This window comes from Cnephaeus nilssonii (genome assembly GCF_951640355.1).
Source record: "Cnephaeus nilssonii genome assembly, chromosome: 19".
Taxonomy (NCBI): Eukaryota; Metazoa; Chordata; class Mammalia; order Chiroptera; family Vespertilionidae; genus Cnephaeus; species Cnephaeus nilssonii.
In genome coordinates this window covers 9,073,412-9,095,718 of record NC_137090.1, presented here as the reverse complement: position 1 = coordinate 9,095,718, position 22,307 = coordinate 9,073,412, and the positions used below count along the sequence as shown (strand labels likewise).

The window sequence follows — 22,307 nt, the reverse complement described above, 5'->3', positions numbered from 1 at the left end:
AAGGCACCCTCCCTGCAGCGCTCAGAGAGGGGTGAGGAGGGGCCGTTTGGAAGGCAGCCCTGAGGCGGGGGCCCCTGGCTGGAGGGTCCTGCTGCTGGGGGGCTGTTAGAGTCCTGACAATGAAATGGGGGTGTTGGACCAAGCGCAGGCCCGTGTTCCGTCGGGTTTCTGTGTTCAGGTTGCTCTTGGCTGTCCTTTTCCCGTGAGCAAGGGCAGGGTGCGGCTGCTCTGTGGCGACTGTGCTACTCGAGGGGACAGTCTCTGATTTGCCACATCCCCCTCAGCCCCCAGCCCTCCCCTCCTCTGTCCGCCCAGAGTTCAAGTAGTGGGAGAGATTCCTGCAGGACTTTCCTGAGAATTGATGGAGTGACAGAGGCAGTGAGACCAGGAGAGGGACTCAGGACCCTCCCATAGCCCCGCATCCCCTCCCAACCCTCCTGTCAGCCGACACAGAGCAGCCCTGTGGGGCCGAGGGCTGAGAGGCCGGGAAGGCACTCACCTCCACGGGGCAGCGTGGCCGGGCGCACACAATCAGACCCAAGCAGAGGCTCCGTGGGAGAGGGGGTGTCAGTCATGCAAAGCTGGTGTGGGCACAGGGAGGCTCTGGGGCAAGGAGCAGCAGGGACGTTCCCCCAAGAATGCCCCTCAGGGCTGGACTCAGCACGGCAACTGGACTGGGGGTGCCTGGGCACGGGGTGGTCCTACCTGGAGCTCCCCCATCCCCCCCCCCATTCTCTCCTCCTCCCCCACCCCCAAGTCCCAGAGGAGGACATCTTTCAGGACACCCTGGGGGGACCCAAGAAATTAAACCTTCCTCAGTGCAGAAGCCTCCCAAGCCATGGCGAATGGCCGCTGGGAGAGAGGCAGAGGGAGAAGAGTGTGGGCAGATGCCTGCTCCCCCCCCCCCCCCAGGACCAGAAGCGAGGGCCAGGCACAGGCAGGGTGGCATCTGGGTTCTCTTGGCTCCTCTCAGATCTCGGTCAGGGCGTCGGCTGGCACCAGGCCCCGCTTCTTGCCGCTGCTGACGCGGATGAAGCCGTCAGCATCCTTGCTCCTGCCCACGCCCACACAGATCTGAGCCAGAGAGACATGGAGCTAAGGCCGGGCCCTGCCTGCAGCCCTGGCCCCGAGTCCTGCTGATGGCTCCCAGGGGGCCCGCTCCAGGGAATGAGGAAACTGGCATCCGATGTGGCTGGAGACCTCAGCTGGGGTGCTGGGAGCAGATCCCATGAGGGTACGGGGTGCAGCAGCAAGACCAGGACGTCAGCAGACCACAGAGCCGCACTCTGGGCTGACTTGGAGATCAGCGGGTCTAACTCACGCAGCCCCTCTCCCCTAGCTCAGAGGGAAACGAACTTGCCTGAGGTCACACAAGCCAGAGGCAGAGCAGCCATGCCAACCCGAGCCTCTGGACTCCTAATCCAGTGCTCCTCTTCTCCCCAAAGCTGTCTCTCAGGTAAGGCAGCCCCCTGCCTGTGGCCACCAACCCCAAGTCCCCGCAGGAGAGGACTAGAGGGCCCCGCAGGCCCGCCTCCGCCTCCGCCTCCTGTGACCGCTGCAGGGCCCAGGCACTCACCTGGTTCTCCTTGAGGCTCAGGTAACCCTGCTCCTTATTCCCGGAGAAGGGCTGGCAGCAGCGCCAAACATTCTCGCCTGGCCTCACCCGCTGCACAAAATTGGCTGGGAAGAAGCCAACCCGGTCGCCAATCTTGCCCTGGGGATGAGGCTGGCATGAGCACCAGTGCCACCCCTCACTGCCTTCTCTAGACCCAGGGGCCACTTAGAGCCGATGCCAGGTTCTGGTTCTCTGTATTCAAGCCCCCAGGCGGTGGCTTCTGCATTGGGAAGGGCCTTAGGCGGGCAGAGGGACAGAGCTGAGGTGGCTGGGGGCGGGGGGGGGGGGGGGGAGGTCAAAGCAAGAGCAAGGTCTGAGGGTTGGTCCCAGGCTTGGCTAGAGCCAGTGGCTGGAGGAGGAGTGGTCTTTGGGGCCTGGAGAGAAGGTGGGGCAGTGCCCGTTGGGGGCAGAGGTTGGTGAGATGCCTACCAGGGTCCCTCCGTTTCCCACCCTGCCAAGTCACCTTCCACCAGTCCTCGTTAGAGTCATCCACCAGCATGATCCGATCGCCAGGCCTGGGAGGAGAGAGCTGGGGCAGCATATGGGGCAGGGTGGGCTTGCCCTCTCTGCACCCCCACAGTCCTGGACCCCAGGTCCCCTGCGTGCCCCCCTCAGCTGAAGGCGGATTCCTGATGCCCTCAACAGGAGGTCACTGTGTGACCGCAGGGACAGCAGGCATTCGCCAGGACAGAGCTGGGGCAGGGGCAGGAGCCATGCCCTCAGCACCAATTCCCTCTTGGACCCGGGGCAGCTCCGCCCCTCTCTGCGCTCAGCAGCCTCCAGGATGCAGGAGAAGGTTCCTGAAGGGCCCCCTCACACTCCTGTCCCAAGGTCTGGGAGTGCAGAGCCCTGAGGTTGGAGCCAGGTGGCCACCAGGTGGGGCTGGGCACAAAGAGGACTTACTGTAGAGCCAGGTCGTTGTTCTCCTGGGGCAGGAACTTGTAGAGCGCAACATAGGAGTACATGGGTCCCACGTCCTTCCGCAGCGGGTGTTTGGGGGCCTGTGGGAGAGCTCTGGGTCAGTGATGGGAGGGCCATACCCTCTTCACTCCACCTACTGGCCTTGACCTTGCTACCTGGGGGGGCTGGGAGGTGGGACACAAGGCTCCTGGGTCAAGATAAGGAGAGGTCAGCCTCTCCTATCTGCTGTGCTCACACACCCCAGCGGGGACTGGGCCAGGATGGAGAAGGGGGAGACTCTGCTGCCTTCTGCACCCTGAAACGGCCCACCCTTGTGGACACAGGAGTGGGAGCAATAGGCATTGGGTCAGTGGTGGGAGGGGTAATGCCCCTGCCTCCTGTGACCACTCCCGCTAGCATCGCCCACCGCTGTAGACGGTAGGCTGAGAATAAATGATGGAGTAGTGATACTTCCACTCGCCTGTTCTCACCCACCTGTGGGTCAGTGACAAGCAGAAGTGACATTCCTGTCCCACCTGGCCTACTGGGGCTGGCGCCAGCATCACCTCACCTGCTGTCCAGGGCTCTTCTCCTCTGGTCCTGACCCTTCGCTCTCTGCTGGGGCTGTGAACACTGCAGATGCCAGGGGCGGGGGGGGGGGGGGGACGGGGAGAGGGGGCGGGAGACAGGGTGTGAGGCAGCAGGAAGCCACTGCACTGGGCACTGTGATCCCTTCCTGCCCCTGGTCCTTAACCTCCACTCACCATTGTCGCCAGGGCCCTCCTCAGAGCTTCGGATGCTGCTCTCCCCATCCTCGGTCAGCTCCTCCCGCTCACTCTGGGGACAGAAGGAGGAAAGGGTTCAGCCGCTGGACCCTCATCCTCAGAGACCCCTGCCCCCGAGGCTCCCCTCTGGTGCCCACCATACCAGGCTCCGCGTGGGGGACTCAGAGGTGCTGCTGAAGCTGGAGCGGTTCATCAGTGCCAAGGAGGTGCCATAGCGTAGGGTCTCGTAGATGGGGTCCACCTTCCCGCTGGCGCCTGCCAAGGATCCACCCTCAAGGCCAGGCACCCAGCTGCCAGCCTCGCTCAGCCCCGAAGCCCTGGATCTCAGCCCTGGCGGCCCCACCGCTCAGCATCCTGGAGGCTAAACTCTGGTCTCCCCTCATCTGCCCTCCCCATTCCCCCCCATCACAGGGAGAGCCCGGGTCCTCCCACGGAGCCCATGCAGAAACCTGTGGCATCCTTGACCCCTCACTCTCCTCACTGCCCATATCACTCCGTCACTTAGTCCTACCTCCCGAATGTTCTAGAATCTGCCCGCTTCCCTCCATCTCCACCGCTACCAGTCTGCTCCAAGCTCCCAGACTCTCTCTTGGCAACCACCACAGCCTTCCAACTACTCTCTCTGCTTCCACGGTGGCCCCTCCAACCCACACAGCAGCCAGAATGCCCTTGTGAAAACACAACAATTGTCCTTAGAATAAAGTCCAAAGAACAATCATAAAATGGACCCCAAGGCCCTGGGCCCATGGTCCTGTCATACCCTCGCACTCTCCCTCCCTGAGTCCCAGCCATGCTGTCCTTTCTTTAACTGCTTCCCGCCTCAGGTCAAACCCTCTGCCCACACTCGCCTTCCCCAGAGCCTCAGCGGACTAACTCCCCACCCTTTCCCAGTCTCCATGGTTGAGGACGGTGGCTGCTTTCTCCTCTCTTTATTTCCTATCCTTGTTTTAGGCATTCATCTGCATGATGATTCATTGATAATCGGTGTGATTATCTATTTCACGTCTAGCTTCCCTACGGACCATGAACTTCATCTTCTTTAGTGCTATGTCCCTGTGGCTGGCACCATGTCTGGCACTAAGTGGGTGCTCAGTAAAGTTTTTGTTGAAGGATGAGTGCATGAAGGAACCCTACCTTCAGGACAGGGGCACCCACAGAAGGGAAGTGGTAGCAGTGTGACACAGGTGTCCATATGAGGAATGCGTGGGTTTCTCAACACCCCGCAGTGGGATCAGGAGCAGCAGGGGGCACTCACCAGTGGGCGGGGACTCTCTGATGGTGGCACAGGCTGGGGGCGGCTCATGCACCAGGAGCGGGGAGCTGAAGTTGCGACGGAAGGAGGAGGACTACGGCAAGAGGGGGCAGAGAGAGGGCATGAGGATGCCATAGCCCATGGAGTAATTGATCTTCCTCAACTCCACATGGGGAACCAGCCTTGAGGGGTACTCATCCCCCCACATGCGGGTCCTGGGGGCGCTCCGCCTGCCACCTCCACTCACCGTCTTGACTGGGCATTGCTGGTGGGAGATCTCCTCGGAGCACCAGAGGTGGACACTGGCTTTGCATGTCTTACACCGCAGGCCCTGCTTGGAGTTTCCTGGGAGGAATTGGGGTTCAGAAAAAGAGGGTGATCAAGAGAGGACACACCCATGGGCAATGGAGCAAAGGAGGCAGGTTAGGGGGTGAGGAGAGGGGAGGGGACCAGTCTCCGGGACTAGCATCTACCCCTCGTCCAGTCAGGGCGTGAACTGGAACTGAAGCCTGAGTTGTTAGTAAACGCAGCAAGACTGGGCAACCCCCACCCCAACAGTGCTCATCTGTCTGCCCGGGGTGAGGGGCACCGTTAGCACTGGGAGCCGTGAGTCTCAGGAAGTTCCACAGGCCAATCCCCATGCCCACCCTGGCCCATCCCCTTGCCCGCCGCAGGCACCTACCTACAATGAACTGGTGGCACAGCTCACAGGGGTTGGCTCGCTTGAAGACATGTTCCTGGAAGCTGTGCAGCCTCACTGGTTTGAGAGATGCCAGGGGGCGTGGGACTGGGCAGGGGGAGGGTGCCGGGGTGGGCAGGCCCCTATCGGTGGATGCCCGTGGTGGGGAGGAAGGGGGCAGCGGGGTCGGCGGGGTCAGCAGCACCTCGGTGGGGCACTTGAGCTCAGAGCCTGAGCGGAGGAAGAAGTTCTCCACGCTCTTACTTCGGAGGATGGTCTTGAGGGAAAGCGAGCGCTTGAACCGCTGGAGCTGCGAGAGGAAGAGGGGCTGTGAGTGGAAGCCCAAGAGGGTGCTGCCCCCGCCCCCCCAGGATAGCTCTGTTGGTCAGCGGCGCTGAAGGCTGAGGGCCAGAGGTGAGATGAAGTTCCAGAAGGTGGGTCACAACCCCAGATGCCTACAGGAACCTCCGTGAGCAAAGGAGTTCGGGCTGGGCAGGCGCCTAATGAGGAGTGGTGGGGACCGTGGACAACTGAACAGCTAGGGAGCCGCTGCTGGTGTCCTCTAGCCAACGGAGGCCACCCAGGATTGTCAGGTTTTTCAATTTTCAAAAGAAATCTAGACTTTTATGGGAAATTGAATAGGAACACATTTAAAAGGCTTCATTTTTTTTTTTCCTTTGCAGAAATGGTAGTATACTATTTTTCCTGTACCTTGCTTTTTTCACTTAACAGTAAATCTTGGAAGTCATTCCATACCAATACTTAAAGAGATCCATCATTCTTTGTTATGGCTACACAGGGTTTCATTGTATGGGCCTACCGTTTACTCGAGTTAAAAAATACTTTGGGGGTCAAACAAAACATACCAGGTCCCAGTTGTCCACCTGTGTTCTTGAACAGGGTGGGAGTGGTCATCCTGAACCCTTGTCCTCAGGGCTGATTTCCCCTCTAAAACACCTCTCCGGCCTGTCCCCTACAATCGCCTCATCACTTGCACAGCCCTGCCCTAATTCAGGCCACAGCACCCCCAGTCTGATGGAGGCCACAACCCTTTGCCTCTACCTGCTATATATATAAAATGTGTGTTTTTTTTAATATATTTTATTGATTTTTTACAGAGAGGAAGGGAGAGGAAGAGGGATAGTTAGAAACACTGATGAGAGAGAAACACTGATTCAGCTGCCTCCTGCACACTCCCCACTGGGGATGTGCCCGCAACCAAGGTACATGCCCTTGACCGGAATCGAACCTGGGACCCCTCAGTCCGCAGGCCGACGCTCTATCCACTGAGCCAAACCGGTTTCGGCTATAAAATGTTTTTTATTGATCTGAGAGAGAGGAAGGGAGAGGGAGAGAGAGATAGAAACATCAATGATGAGAGAGAATCATTGATCGGCTGCCTCCTGCAGGCCCCCTAATGGGGATTGAGCCCACAACCTGGGCATGTGCCCTGACCAGGAATAAACCATGACCTCCTGGTTCATGGGTCTATTCTCAACCACTGAGCCACACCAGCCGGGCTGCCTCCATCTGCTTTCCATACAGGGAGGTGATCCCTGACCTTGCTAAAAACTTTTCACGGCCCTAGCCAGTTTGGCTCAGTGGATAGAGCCTCTGCCTGCGAACTGAAGGGTCCCAGGTTTGATTCCGGCCAAGGGCACATGCCAGGGTTGAGGGCTCGGTCCCCAGTAGGGGGCGTGCAGGAGGCAGCCAATCAATGATTCTCATCATCGATGTCTCTATCTCTCTCTCCCTCTCCCTTCCTCTCTGAAATCAATAAGAATATATTTTTAAAAACCAAAAACAAAACTTTTCATGGCTCCTCAGGACCCAGCAAAAGCCCTTGCTCCAGACAGGAGACTCTGCAACTTGGGCAAACCTGCCTTTCCAACCCATGCCTTCCGCCTACCACCCAGGCCTACGGACTTGGACTTATCCGTGCTTTATGCCCCTGAGCTATGGACTTATTTGTCCCCTTCTCTCCTCATCCAATTAATACCCTCTTTATCCTTCCGGACTTCCAGGGACTCTTCCTCTTCCGGGAAGCTGTCTCTCCTGCAGGAATTCCATTTGGTGGAACCACTCCCTCCTCTGGGGCCCGCCGCACCCAGTGCTGACTTCCATTAGAGCTCCAGTCAGGTTTCTGTTGTTATTCACTTCTCATTCTCCCAAGAGACTGTGAGCCAGCCAAGGGCAGGGGCCGATGCTTCTCATCTCGACACAGGGCCCGCACACACAGCAGATGCCCGGTCAGTGTTTGCTGGATAAATGAGCAAGTGGCTGGGATCCTAAATGGAGCCATTTGGAGCGCATCGTGGATCCTGCAGTGAGGCCAGGTCATTTCCACTGCTCGCCCTAACGCACCATTCCTGAGTCTGCCCAGAGCGAGACCTGGAATCTTCTCCACCCAGATCCTTGCCCCACTGCCCTCCTGTTGAGAGCCCCCTGACCCCTGCCTGCTCCTCTCCACCAGTGATAGAAAAAGGGGCCAGAAGCCTGGCTTCAGACAGGAAGACTTGGCCAGGGTTCCCAGCTGGCACGCCAGGCAGCCTGTGTGCCGTGGCAGCCAGCCTGGCGGTGGTGCCAAGAGGATGGAAGTGGTGGCCCCTCCAGCCCTGGGGAGGTCAGCAGGCAGCGAGACGGATGAGGGGAGCGGAGAGGGAGATGTTTGGGCACAAGGTAGGCCTGGTGTGCCACTGCCAGCTGTGAAGCCAGAACCCTGGGGTGCCTGGCACACTGAGCTGCCCAGCTCCTTCCAAATGCAGCTTCCTGGACAGCACTGTGGGCTTCTTTGTGTGCCTATGAGAACCGGGGCTCCGGGCCCGGGATGCCTGCACGCTGAGGCAGAGGCGGAGGGCCAGAGGGACAACGAATTAGACCACGGCTGGGATCTATGGGCCCAATGTGGCTCTGGGGGCCTCCACAGGCCCGGGGCGGCAAGTGAACCCACCACTGCCCAGCGGCGGGGGACACAGAACACACGAGGTCTCAGAACTAAACCTGTTGTCTAAAGGCAAGTCACTTCCCTTCCTCTCCGAGCCTCAGTTCCCCCACACCCAAGAGGAAAGAGTTAGAACTAAGTGCTCTCTAAGCAATGCAAGGCTCTGGGTCCAAAAAGCAAAAACAGAAACTTATCGCTATAAGGGGCTGTCATCGTCAGTGAGCTGGGAGTGAGTTAGCACTTTGTCTGCAACATCTCATTAATCCTGGCACTACCCTCTGAGGTGGTGACAAGGACCCCCTTTCAGACGAGGAACTGAGTCTCCTAGGGGTGAAGGCCCTTACCCATGAGTCCTCAGCTGGGAAGTAGCAGAGCCAGGACTCGAACCGGCGGCTTTAGCTGTTGAGCCCAAGTGAGCAGGAGCCTCCTGCCGCGCTGTGCCCTGCCTTGGCCCTCACCTCTGCCCCTCAGTTGCTCCACGGGCCTGTCTACAGGCCAGTAATACAATGTAGGCGAGAAGGGACTTGAAAGACTGGCTACGTAGAGCAGTCCCTACCCGGGCCCCCTGCAGGTCTCCTCAGAATGGTGGTCTGACCGTGCTGGTCACCTCTGTGACAGGAAGCACACCCTCTCTTGGGACAGGCCCTCCATCTTTGGGCAGCTGCGATCACTCACAGTGCTTCCCCATAGAGAGCTGAAACCTGCCTCCTGCCTACGGGCCCCTGTTCCTCCCTCGGCTCCAGAAAGGGCTACTTACACATATCAGTCCTTCACATAGTTTAAGACATCAATCATGCCCCCCCCCTCCCCAGGCCATTATTTTCATAGCAACCTCACAGGATTACTGTAATCCTCCCTATTCTCCTTTCCAGCGGCCCCCTGGCCTCGGAGCCACGAGCCACCTCTTGGGGTTCCAGAGGCCTCGGGAACAAAATGTTCCCCAGCACCAGGGCAACCCCAACTCTGTCTGAAACTCACTGGCTGCGTGTGGGCCCCAGATACCACCTGGGGAGGCTGGCAGATGTCAAGGGCTGTGGTTGGAGGGCAGGAAGCGTCACCCCTGGCAAATGGCTTGATGCCTGCTCACTCCAGAGACATCCGGCTTGGCTACACGATGTCATTTTGGCCCAGCCTGGCCAAGTATTCCCATTCCTGGGGCTCCTCGTTCCCAGAGATGATCTCTCCCCATCTCCCCATCAGCTATCTTTTCGGTGCCCGCAACGTTCCAGGACCCATTCCCTGGCACGGGGAGAAGTTGCCATGTACCCTGGTGAGCTGGACCTTCTCTTGGATCCTGTTCCATCCCAATGCACCTGGAGCTTGTCTGGCTTGGAGCCTGAACCACCAGCCCTATTCTTCTGAATTCCTCCCCACTTCCCCATACCCTAGGCCAGGGGTGGGAATGTCAGGTCCACGGGCCATATAAGGCCTGCAAAATCACTTGGCCTGGCCCTGCCAAGGCATTAGGGGCGAGTTAACGGAATGTTTGACCAAATAGAGCAGGCTAATGTTTAAGTTGATAATTGTGTATGGCCCATGAGTGATGTTATAAATATCCAAATGGCCCTTGGCAGAAGAAAGGTTCCCCACCCCTGCCCTTGACGGTCCCTTCTCTTCTCAATACCCTGTTGTACCTCACTTCCTGCCAGCTCCTGAAAGGGCACTCAGCAGCTGGCGGTGGGTGTTGGTGGACTTGGCACAAGCTGACTCAGATGGCAGAGCTGGCATGGCAGGGTCTTCCCAAAGATGGCACCAAAGGGGGTGATTGCGGGCCCTATGTGGTAGCATGGGATGGGGACCCAGAAAAGGAGATGCTGACACAAGGAAGCTGAGTAGCTTGTATGTAGGGGTTGAGACCCAACCGTAGGGTGGGCAGAAGGATGGATTTGGCAAGAAATGCCCAGGGGGCCCAGACACTGATAGATAAGCCTGGAATGTTGGCTTGACTGCCTGGTGGGTCCCAGCCCCCTCTGTTGTACCTGCCTCGAGCTGAGCTGGGTGGGCAGCAACCAACCCTCTTCCTTTCCTCTCCCTCACTGCTACAATCTGGAGATAGAAGTTTCTTTGAGACAGGTTGGGGGAGGAGAACGGAAGGAGGCTGGCAAGGGTCCTGAATTATCCTCTCTCTGCCCACCTCTGCCCTCCTGACCCCCAGCCCAGCATGTTATTATTGAGTTATGGCCGAGTCCTTCACAAGGGGGTGGCGTAGGGGAAGGGCGCAAAGGCACAGAGCGGCCAGGCCAAATGTGCACTCTACCTCCCGCCCTGCTCCTGGGATAGCCAAGGCCCAGACCCAGAGGTGACTGGCATTGGAGGGTCCTTGGGCTGGGAGGAGGGCCGTGCAAACCTGCCAGGCACAGGCCGCCCCCTCCCCAGACAGCTGAGCTTGCAGCCTGCTGATTGCTGAGGCAGCACTGCCCAGGGCTCCTGCCTGCGTTCAGGCCTGCGTGCTTGTGGGGAGCTCCTAAGGAAGGCGCAGAGCTGCCAGGCCTTGGAGTGGGAAGCAGACCCCCTAGTCCCTGGGAAGCAAGGAGGGGGATGGCGTCTGTCTGTCCAGGGTGACTAGAGGCAACTGAGAAGGCCAGGGGCCTTGGGCCTCGGGATGGGGCTCAGCTCCTGGGACCCTCTGCTGGAAAGAAGCTGTCACAAATATCCCAAGCACTAGCCTCCTGCCCCACACCTCTTTGCTTTCCCAGTAGACACTTGACTTTCTGAGGGGGAGTTAACTCTGTGGTCCGAGAGCCTGGGATCTCATCCTCAGAAGGGGCCAGGAGAAGGTCAAATGTATATCTGATAAAAAACAAAAACAAAGAATTTAAAAAAAACCGTGTATCTGAAGACTTGGACCTGAAGACCCACTGGGTCCCTCTGGTTTAGGGATGGGGAGCTTACTGGGGTGCCTCAGCTAGACTCCACTGTGGCTTTACTCACCTCCCCCTGGTCACTCCCTTGATGACCTTGACCTTGAATTAACCTTATATCCTGGGTGGGGGGCGGGTCAAGACAGAATGAAGAGGAAGATGGGCATTGGAGAGAACTCCAGATGAACTAGAGATACCAGGGGGAGCCAAAGACCCCATCTATGCCTGGTCCTCACTGCCTTCCTCATCTGGGGAACAGGAGCAGGGCAGAAACAAAATACCCGGCGGGAGGGAGAGAGGAGGTCTCGGCCTGAAGTCTGGAGATGGGGCAGAGCTTCTTCTCTCCCCATCCCCAGGCCGGCTCAGGTTGCTTCCCGCAGAACTTCTTGCGGGTCAGTTGTGAGCACCTAGAACTTTGGGAAGGGAGCAGACAGATTAGAGGCGGGGGTGAGGGGGGGGGGCGTTGAATGTGAGCGACGCCCTCCACCCGCTTCAGCGCCAGGAGTCTGGGCTCCGCCTGACTTCACTGGGGAATAATTTATTCCCTGTGACTCCCGCAGGAGTAACGATCATACATAATTAGGGTTAATTATGACATTCATTAATTACGATGACTTCTCTTTTTTGCTTGTTACCCGCCCTATCCCACCCCACCCTCGTCCAGATCCCGGGGTGGGGGGAGCGCAGCCTGTGTCTCCGGCGCGGAGCCGCAACCACAGCCCCCTGGTCCCCGCCCGCGCCGGCCCGCGCTGCCGCAGCCCCCGGCGGGGACCCGGACGCTGCGCACCCCCGGGCCGCGGCCTCGCGTCCCCAGACCAACCCGGGCGGGAGGGGGGAATGCAGGACTGCGGCGGGTCGGAGAGACTCGGCGGTAAACACGTAGAGGAGCCCCGAGAACGCGGGAGAGACGCGCCCAGAGAGATACCAAGACAGAGACAGCCGGGTTGCAGAGACAGGCTCGGAGAGACACGGGCAGAGAGAGGGGGACAGGCTGAGCTGCACCCCGAGACCCGGCGGACTCCACGGGGATGCGCCTCGCACGCAGCACACCGGCGCGTACACCCGCTACACACGGCCACACGCTCCCCCGCCCGCGCCGCGCCGCTTCCCTCCAACGGAGCCGGGTTCCCAGCCCCCCGGAGGGTCTGGGGGTGCGCCTGCTCGTCACGCGCGCAAGGGCGTGTGGTGCTGGTGCGATGGGGGCTCCTGGCGGCCCGCCGTCGCGAACCCACTCCCCCGCGCGGAGCCTTGAGAATCACACCTGCCCCGACACGGTGACCCCAGGGCAGCCGGGCCCGGAGTGGCGACCGAGGCCGGGGCCGGGCGTCCGGCCCGGGGGCGCCTCGGACAGGGAGGGGTCCAGGCCTCGCGCCCTCCCGAGTTACCTTGGTTTCTTGGAGGACGGACACGGTCCCCGGGGCGGTGTGGGTGGCCGCGTCATCCGGTTCGCTCTCCTTCTCGCTCATTTCGGTCATGGTTGGGGGAGAAGGGCCGCGAGGACGCCGAGACCCGACGGTGCTCCCGCTGGGGGGCAGGCTGCGGGGCGCGGGCGTCTCTCTGGGACCCTGACGCCCTTCTCCGAAGACTGCCACCCAAGGAACCCCAGGAAAAACCCGCCCAGACAGAGCCACCCCTCACTCCCGTGCGCGGGCGGAGAAAGTTCCCGGGGTGGCCGGGGAGGGGTGGTAATTGCACGGAGCGAGGGGAGCGGGACGACCCCGGGAGTGAGGACCGAGGGTCCGCAGAGGATGCTGCTCGGAGTCAGGGGAGGAGGGAAGTGGGGACGCGGGGATGAGCAGAGGGAGGGAGCCGTGGAGCTGTCCTGGTCCGGCCACCTCCGCCGCCCTCTGAGCCCGCCCCCCATCTTCCCCCTCCTCCCCGCGGGCCCCAGCCCCGCACCCCGAGGCCCCCTCCGCCCAGTCCTCGCCTCCCAACTTTGATTTAGGAGGTCGCGTGGTTCCTCCCCCTGCCCTCCGCCGCTCCCCCGCGCCGCTATGCAAATCAGCTTCTCAGCTATTGGCTACCGCGGTGGCAACGAGGGCGAAGGGGGCGGGGCCTCGGAGGGCTCGACAAGATGGGGCGGGGCTTGGAAGGGAGAGACGTGGAGGGGGCCGTGTTACATTGAAAAACCTGGAATGGGTGGCGTGACAAGGTTGAGGGATGGCTCCAGAGGTCATAGCAGAGTCTGGATAAGGTTGGGGGGTGGGGTGGGGAATAGAAATAGGTTACATCTGCAGAAGGATAGCCGAGAGTGGAATCCAAATGAGGACTTCCTGACAGAGGTGGAGGAAGAATGGGGGACCCTTCTGCCCCATTCAGTACCTGCGTGTCTCTCTGCCCTGAAGAGAGGCTCCCCAAACACACGTACCCCTGGACTGTGGGGTAGTGATTTCCTCAAGCAGAGAAGAGACGACTTAACATCATGTGTCAAAGGCCAGGCCTGACAAACTGCTTTTTTGTGGATGAAAAGCTGGACATGGTGTCACTTTCCAGTCTTGTCTGGACTTCAGCAGAAAAGAGAGAAGTGGCCTCAGTCCCAGCACCTGAGGTCCTCTAACCTTCTCCAGGACACGCCCCCTCCTACAGAACCGGCCGCAGGTGGAGTTAGATCAGGAGGTAGGGAACGGGGGAGGGGCAAGCAGGTTCTTGCCCTCCAAGGTGTCTTCTGCCCACTTGTCTGAAGGTATCTCTTCTAATGCGTGTGTGTGTGTGTGTGTGTGTGTGTGTGTGTGTGTGTGTGTATGTGTACCTTCTATTTCCCCAAGTCCTCCTCCCTCACCTCCCATCCTGACCAAAAGGTCTAGCTTCATCTCTTGGCCAGTCCAAGGAAAGAGAGGTAAGTTGGGAGTTGAGAGACTTCTTTCCTGGGTGGGGGTGGAGAGACTTCTGGGTCTAAGTCTCCTTCCTCCTCATCTGCTGTGGGTGATTAGGTGGGGGCGGGGGGACCTCAAGAAGGTACTGCCTTTATGGCAGCCCTGGAGGAGGGGCTGAACCCTGTGTCTGCCCATGCACATAGCCATCCATGCGATCTCTGTCCTCCCAAGGATGAGCTCACCATTGGAGGACCGCTCAGGTTACTGTGTCCAAGAATAGAGATTTACTTGCCAGTGACAGAAGTAGGACAAGGACAGATGTGAGGGTTCGTGACTGTGGGGGCTTAGTCCCCTCCCCTCCAGATCCACCCACTGCAGCCACAGACGCTGAGAGCTAGCTTTCCTGAAAGGAGCTGCAAGAGAACCTGGCCTCAGTCCTTAAACCAGTCTCCCCAAAGGCCCACTCATGACCAGCCATCTCCCAATCTCCTCGGAGGGCTGCCCTCCTCCCTCTTGCCCAGCTCAGGGCACCCCAAAATCCCCTCCCTGGCCAACTGAGATGTAGGAATGCTTGGAGCACCCTGAGATAGAGTTGTCAGCCTCCTCCCCCTATCTATCCTGGACTAGAGCAATGAAGGCCTTCTGCATTTAGAGACCTCCTGGGGAGGTACCCCTGTTTCTCCCACATGGCAGAAACTCTGGGTTCCTTCGAATCCAGTACCTGTATAGTCACTAATTAACTGTGACCTTGGGTGAGTAACTAAACCCTTTAGAGCCTTGACTTCTTCATCAGCAAAACGGACATAGGGCAGTGTTAGGAGAATGAATGAGTTAGCCCAGGGAAGACAAGCAGGGAAAGTTAATTTTCTTCTTTGCCTCCTTTCTTTTGGGATATCTGTTCCTTCCCAGTGCTTTTCCTGAGGCAGAGAGAAGAAACAGCGTCGTTCCCCTCACTTTCCTGAGTCATTGGGAGCCTGTTGTTTCATGGGGGAGTCAACCCAGAAAAGGGTTCTGATGAGACAAGAGGAAGAATTCCCAGGGGCATCCGTGGTACCAGTGACCAAGGCAAGCCAGGAAAGTTGGTGGGTCCTGGACCCATCTGGTCTCGGCACCAGAAGCCTGAGGTGGGGCAAATATGGAGGAGGCCAGGGGGCTGGATGCCATGACCTCTGGATGTCCTCCCTGGAAGCGTTTCAGAGAAGCCTTTCATACATTAAGTCTGAGTCATTGTCTCAGCGCCAACAACTCCTACTGCAGTAGCTCAGGGACAGGGCCGGAGCACCGGACTAGCTTCCCCTGGAAGAGGAACATTGTCCCATCTCAGGTGCCGTGGCTGAAATAACAAGGGTCAAGGTGCCAGGGGAGGATAAATGGCAGTCCCACTCCCAAAAGAACCCCCTAGACCAGAAGCCAAAATACAACTACTGGGGTGCCTCTTGGTAGGAGAAGTGCCAGAATGAGAGTGGGCACTGGGCTCTCAGGAGCCCAGGGCCTGAGGGATGGCCAATGACTTAAATCTGCCTGGGGCACAATGTCCAGCACACTCAGAGTCTGGTCCTCATCCCAGTCTGCCTTTTTTTTTTTCTCAGTTCTTCGATTTGGGGCAGAGAGCTGTTCTCTGGAGGGACATTCATTTCCTTCTTTTTAGATGGGCAGAATTGGACTAGAAAAGGTTGAAATGGGGAGTTGGGTTAAAATGGGGCAATAATAGTTGTTGTTATTAAGAATTCTTAACCTTGGGCTTGCAGGGAAGCTTTAGGAAGTTTGTGAACCCCTTGAAACTATGTAAAATTTGGAGGATAATCGCTTTCTGGGAAGAGTCAGAGCTTTCATTTGCTCTTCAGAGAATCTAAGATCCCCAAAGGATTAAGAATCTTTGGCTTGAATGACCCCCAGGATCCCTCCAGGAAGAGGTTGAGATTCGCTGATGTGAGGGATTGTTCCTCCTTCCACAGGACTGACTTATTTTCCCCATAAACACCTTCAGCTCAAGCCCTTTCCACTGTGACCTCTGCCCCCAGGGGTTGCCCAGGACAGCCAAGCTGAAAACCTGAGTGCCTGGCCTTTCCCTCTAGCTTTAGAACCAGCACACCTGGGGTGGGGTCGTCCATCATGGTTGAGGTCAAGTCTGGGTTCTCATCTCCTAGCTGGGGAGAGGAAGAGGGACCCGCGGGGCTGGGGATGCAGAGAACACCATGAGTGGCCTGGCCTTGTCCAGTCTCCCCCACCTCCCCCTGCCAGCCAGCCCACCCTGGGGCCCAGAGGCAGATACCACTCTAATGAGCTAAGGCCCATGGCAGGCCTCCGTAATTACGACTTTATGGAAATATAGAAGGCTCTTACGCAAGTGCCTGACACACTTCCCGTCTGTGGCATCTGGGACAGCCAGGTCCCCAGGGGCTGGCGGAGGGCCCCTCCGCCCCCTGCTGCCACCAACCCCAGGAGCTCAGGACACGGGCATAGAGCCACCCTCCCACTGCTTGTGGCATTGTCCCTAATACGCCCTGGGTGAGCTGTTCCCTCTCTCTGTGCCCCAGGCTCCCTGGAGGGGAACAAATTGGGCTCCAGTATATGCCATCCCTTCCCTGTCCCCTGCCAAGCCCAGGAGACCTGTTCCTGTGTGAGGGGGACAGTGGGGTTGGGATGTTCCCCTTTCCTCCATGAAGGAAATCTCTCTTTCCAGGAAGATGTCCCCTTCTAATCTGTGTCTTTTTTTCCTTGAGGCTGGGGACATAGGGCTGACCGCAGCCATGGTGGGGCGGGTCAGAGCCCCTGGCGGCCCCTCCCCAGGCCCTGCGTCAGTTTGCCCCCTACCCGCCTCCCATGCCTCTGATGGTGTCCCCAAGCCACTGCTTTTTTTCTCTAGTCCATTTCCCCTACGCACCCACGGGCATCTGTTACCAAGGTAACAGCAATGTCATCACTTTGGGGTGAGTGAGGGGGTGGAGCCCAGTGGACTGAGGGTGCTGTTAGGGGTTAGAATTTTGGCGAGATGAGCACTGAGGGGGCCCAAACTATTCAAGGAGGATCCTTTTGCTGGAAAGGGGCTTTGGGCACAGACTGGGACAGAGGCTGTTGCTGAAAGCTGGTGGGAAAGAGGGAGGATGAAGTTTGGAAGCAACTGGATGCAGGGTTAGAGGCAAGGGTGACTCTGGTGAGAAGCGTGAGGGCGGTGATGACAAAGGAGACATTGAGGCAGGGAGGGTGGACCCTGCCTGTAACTCCTTCCTGGGGTCCATGGGGAGAGGTTTTCTGGCTGGGAAAGTCTAGAGCCCGCTGAAAGCAGCATGGGAGAGCCTGGGGCAGGGCTGCGCCCACACCGCCCCCTGCAGGCTGCACAGAAAGCAACAGGGGATGCACTGCAAGGCAGCTGTGTTTAGCGGGGCCTCTGAGGGTCGGTCCACATTTGAGACTTCTAACCCTTCTAATTGCCTGGAGTGGTAATGGACATTGGGGCGCTGGATCCCTGCATTAGGGGTCTTACTGTAAATCCTGACCCAGAGGGCGCAATAATTCAGGGGGTCCCTCTAGCCGACTTGGGAGTAGCCAGCAGTTCTAGGCAGACAGAACAGCCTGGGAAAACTCAGAGGTGTGAAAAAGAACAGCCCGTTCTGGAAGCTGCAGGCAGACAAGAGAGAGGAGGAGTGGTGAGAAGGAAAGGCAGAGAAAAGTGGACAAATGGCTTTGAATGTTGGGCCAGGAAGCTGAGTTTTCCTATACAAAGTGGCTTCTCAAACTCACTCCCTGGAGCCCAGCTGAGCAATTCATCAGTGCCATGGAGGAAGGGGTGGGGAGGGGGGAGAGAAGGCAAAGAGGTTCACTCAGAACTTGAGAGAATTTTAAAGACATCGTTCTAGCCCGAGCCGGTGTGGCTCGGTAGATAGGGCGTCGGCCTGCGGACTGAAGGGTCCCGGGTTCCATTCTGGTCAGGGCCACATGCGCGGGGTGCGGGCTCCACCTCCAGTGCGGGGCGTGCAGGAGGCCGCAGATCAATGATTCTCTCTCTCCCTCTCCCTTCCTCTCTGAAATAAAAAATAATAATAATAATAAATTTTTAAAAAAGATATGCATAAGGCTAATTTTAAAAGTATACTTTAAAAAAATAAAACATAAATAAAATGCAAGTTACACGATAATTTTAAAAAAAGACATCGCTCTAGGGAGAAAAAGGGGGACATATGTCACACTTTCAACAATAAAGATTTTTTTAAAAAGAAAGGCATCGCTCCATATTAAATGTTTGTGCAAGCCTTCAATGGACTCCAAGAATTTCCATGGAGGTTTTCCTGCCAAAAAAATTACTTTAAGCGCTAACCATTGTGTTCCACGGACGTCCTGGAAGAGGGGCCAGGGTCGCCCAGGGTTTGCACAGCCCCGCTTGAGAACAGCACAGAGAAGGGTGTGGGGAGCCTGGGGTTCTCCGCAGGGGAGTGGTCCAGTCATCCCTGTGTCTTAGGGAGAGCCCCTGGCTCCCAAGGACAGCAACACTGAAGCAGAGAGCCGGAGGGGTGGGCTCGCTCTTGGGTCCTCTGGCCAAAGGCTTCACTGTGGGTGGAGAGAGAGGGGTCCTTCCTGTGTCTGGGCCTGCGGGTGGCTGTGTGCAGGGCTGTGAAGTGACTCAGGCTCCAGCCCACTTCTTACTAGCAAACAACCTTGGACGAGGTGCATTCCTCTGTTTTCTACTCTCAGTGAGGACCGTCTTACCTCACAGGGTGGTTATAATGTGCCACGGGACTGGCTTTCTCCACGGGGATCGTACACCTCCCAGTCCTCAGGGCCAGCTGCTTCCCCTGCCTGCAATGCTTTCCCCTCCCTCCGGCAGCTTCCACATCCTGCTCATCCCAAGGGAATTCCCAAGTCAAGCAGGACCCCACTCACAGACACACCTGACGAGGCCACAGATCCTGTCCTTGCCACCCCATCCTTAACCTCCCCTCCCACATCTATCAAAACTGCAGCAGACCGGCCACTATCATTCATATTACTCACCCTCAGCTCAGCCCCAGGAGTGGGGCAGAAAGCAAAGTTATCCCCATGTTGCAGCTGGAAAGGTCAAAGCTCAGAAAGGCCCAAGGTCACTGCCATCATCCCTCATCGGAGTCAGGTTCCTGGGTCTGATGCTTCTTTGGGGGTTGTTGAGTGAATGAATGCATGAATGACAAGTGCTTCCCCCATCAGCCTTTCTTTCTTTGGGGGAGAATTACTGGTAGACCTCTTTCTTCAGCTCTGCAGATTGGAAAGTTGCCTGGAGATTCATTTTAAAATTCTATAGCAAATTTGTCAGGGAGAGTGGGACATAGGACAGCAATTAAGAACAGGGACTGTGACTCAGATGGCCTGGGTTCAAACCCTGGCTTTGTCTCCTCTTAGCTGTGTGACCTTGAGATATCTACTTAACCTCTCTGAGCCTCAATTTCCCCATCTGTATAATGGGGGAGGAGGATAGTAGAACAACAGAAAAAACTAGTATCTTCCTCAGAAGGCAGACTGAAAAGCACCGAAGAACTGTTTATTTAATAAACAGACCCTCAATACTTACAAGTGTTATAGAAATAAACCTATGTGTTAAATGAATAAACCTATGATGTACTAGGCACTGGTGATACATAGAGAAAAAAAAAGACACCCACATTTACGGAGGGCTCACCTATTATCTCCTTCAGTTTTCACTCTGTTCCTATGCAGTAGACTCTCATCATCTTCTTTTTATAGTTGCAGCATGAAGCTTAAAAAGGTTAAGTTACTTGCCCAAAGCCACACAGCTGCACTTGAACTCAGCCTATGTTGACAAACATACCCTTAACCTCAACACTAGCAAACCTCTCTTAGTCCCTATCCTCAGGGGACTTCCACTCTTATGGCGGCGGGGGCGGGGGGCGGGAATTAGACAAAGTACACAAGAATAAACTGCACACCAGATGACTGCTATGAACGAATTTGGTGAAGGGCAGAGACAGGACATGGAGAACGTAAGCGCCAACTGACTGGGCTGCAGGAAGGTTTAAGAAGCAAACTAAGCTTGACTCACTAACAGAGGGAACCTTTCCAAAGGGAGACTTACTGGTGGTTGAGAGGGAGTCTCAGGAATAAAAGATTGAGGGCTTGCCCTAGCCGGTTTGGCTCAGTGGATAGAGCATCCGCCTGCAGACTGAAGGGTCTCAGGTTCCATTCTAGTCAAGGGCACATGCTCGGGTTGCGGCCTCGATCCCCAGTAGGGGACGTGCAGGAGGCAACCGATCAATGATTCTCATCATTGATGTTTCTATCTCTATCTCCCTCTCCCTTCCTCTCTGAAATCAATAAAAAAAATATATTAAAAAAAAAAAAAGAAGATTGGGGGCTTAGAGCCAGGCCTATGCGTTGTCCAGCTCCAGGGGGCACTGTTTAGTGTGGTGCCCTTCGGAGCTGTGCGCCCCAAATCCTCAGAGGCATTTTGCTGGGAGGAGGGACTGCCTCTTGGGGGTAGGGGTATTTGTGTGCACAGACCACCGATCACACAGGGATTGCCATATGGGATTGTCAGCTTCCTCTGTGCTCCTGTGTGCCTGTGCGTGAGATGTCTAAAAAATCATGCTCTCATCCCTTCCATTGTAAAATAATTTTGCCTGGAACTCAGGGCCCAGGCCTTTTGCCCTGGATAGGCAGGATTCCTCTGAGAGAGAGAGAGAGAGAGAGAGAGAGAGAGAGAGAGAGAGAGAGAGAGAGAGAGAGCGCCTGGTACATAGTAGGCACTTCATAGCATTTTGTTGAAGAATGAATGAATGAATGAATGAGTGAGTGATCCTTCTCCTCTCAGCCCCTCTGTCGTTGAGGGAGGGGTAGACCTCACCCTTCAACTCTCCCACCCTCCAGGTTCAGTGCTGCCTCGGGATGGAAAGCAAAACCAAAGGAGACATTTGGTTAGAGGAGAAAAAGGACATTGAATTGTTATTTCTCAGCAATTTTTTTTACAGATAAAAAGTTACTTCCTTGGCTTAAGAAACCCAAAAGGGTATTATTAGGATCGGTTTATGCCGTGGCCTAGAAAATGATAGAACATTTTAGGTGGGGAAAAATCCATTTTTAAAAATTGCACCCAAAAAGTTGTCCCTGAAAGTATCTGTGTGTGGGGAAGTTTCTGGGACAATCATGTCTATCCCCCCCAGGTCTGGTGACACTGGGGACCTTGCTGGTGCCCCCCGATACCCCAAGGGGAGCTCTTGGGAATTCAACCCTGGAAAAAGATGCAGCGCCACAGAATTGCCATTCATCCTCACTGCCACACCCGGGGGGAAGGAGGCCTTGCTTCCGTTCAGAAAGGTAAAGAGGGGAGTTTGGGCCATGCCCCTGCCTTGTGGGGGCCTCACCCCCGCCCCAGGGCCTGAGAATCCTCTGAGAGTGGGGAGTCTGCACCAGAAGTGTCCGAAGGCCTCTCCGGGCTTGAGGATGAACTGTTCAAACTCTGTTCTGTGCTGGCTCAGGGGGCTCAGTGAAAGAGTGGGGTAGGCCCTAGCCGGTTTGGCTCAGTGGATAGAGCGTCGGCCTGCGGACTGAAGGGTCCCAGGTTCGATTCCAGTCCAGGGCATGTACCTTGGTTGCGGGCACTTCCCCAGTAGGGGGTGTGCAGGAGGCAGCTGGTCAATGTTTCTCTCTCATTGATGTTTCTAACTCTCTATCCCTTTCCCTTCCTCTCTGTAAAAATCAATAAAATATATTTTTTAAAAAAGAAAGAAAAAAAGAGTGGGGTGGGGCTGCAGGGATGCAAGTGGCTAGGCTGCCGCCACTGCCTCAAGCCCAGCTTCTTTCCTTAGAGAGAGAGAGAGAGAGAGAGAGAGAGAGAGAGAGAGAGAGAGCCGTGGAAAACCAGAAACAGGCCCAGCAACATCTGAGTGGGACAGAGTGCAGAGGGGTGGGAGGAAGGGTGGGAGAGATGAGCTCAGGGGCGAAGGGGGAGGATGCCAGCCGGTGGCGGGTGGTGAGAGGGCAGGGAATTGGGTGCTGGAGTTGGAGTCCCACTCCCAGGACCTGCTCTGGGGATTGTCCTCAAAGGGGGCCCACACCAGCCTCCATCTGCCTGCATACCTCCTCCGCCCCACCCTGCTCCCCCCAGGCCAGGACCAAGGTGGCCAGGACCCCTCCACGCCCCTTCCCTTCCTGGGGTCCTGCTCTGTCCAGCCTTGGAGGGCTCCGTGGGGGCCTCCTTGCCTGGACTCCACCTCTGGGCAACGGGTGGGCTCGCCAAGTCTTCGGGCTCTTATCGCGGGATCTTGGGTACCTGGGCTTCTCTGGCCCCCCTGGCGGGCACGTTCCCATTCCTTTCTCCTCTCCTCTCCCGGCGTGTCTGGCTTTACGGAGCAGAAAGCGGGTACAGGACCACGGGCCAGGCACCTGGCGATGGAGGTGCCCTGTGTGGGGACCCTTTGGTTTCCCCTCTCCCCAGGGAGGCCCTGCAGAGTCACAGAGCCTGGATGGCTAAGGTCAC

At 57.1% G+C, this 22,307-nt stretch overlaps 1 protein-coding gene across 1 annotated transcript; it reads right to left on the bottom strand.

The window, feature by feature from the left end:
* Positions 1 to 905: 905 nt before the first annotated feature.
* Positions 906 to 12,508, bottom strand: STAC2 (SH3 and cysteine rich domain 2; the record flags this gene model as incomplete). The annotated part of the gene is made up of 11 exons (XM_079797453.1): positions 906 to 1,074; positions 1,577 to 1,714; positions 2,079 to 2,130; positions 2,519 to 2,616; positions 3,087 to 3,148; positions 3,280 to 3,352; positions 3,443 to 3,555; positions 4,556 to 4,646; positions 4,800 to 4,897; positions 5,235 to 5,541; positions 12,419 to 12,508. 11 exons carry the CDS (start codon positions 12,506 to 12,508, stop codon positions 970 to 972), a joined length of 1,227 nt encoding a protein of 408 aa, XP_079653579.1. The 3' UTR covers positions 906 to 969.
* Positions 12,509 to 22,307: the final 9,799 nt, after the last annotated feature.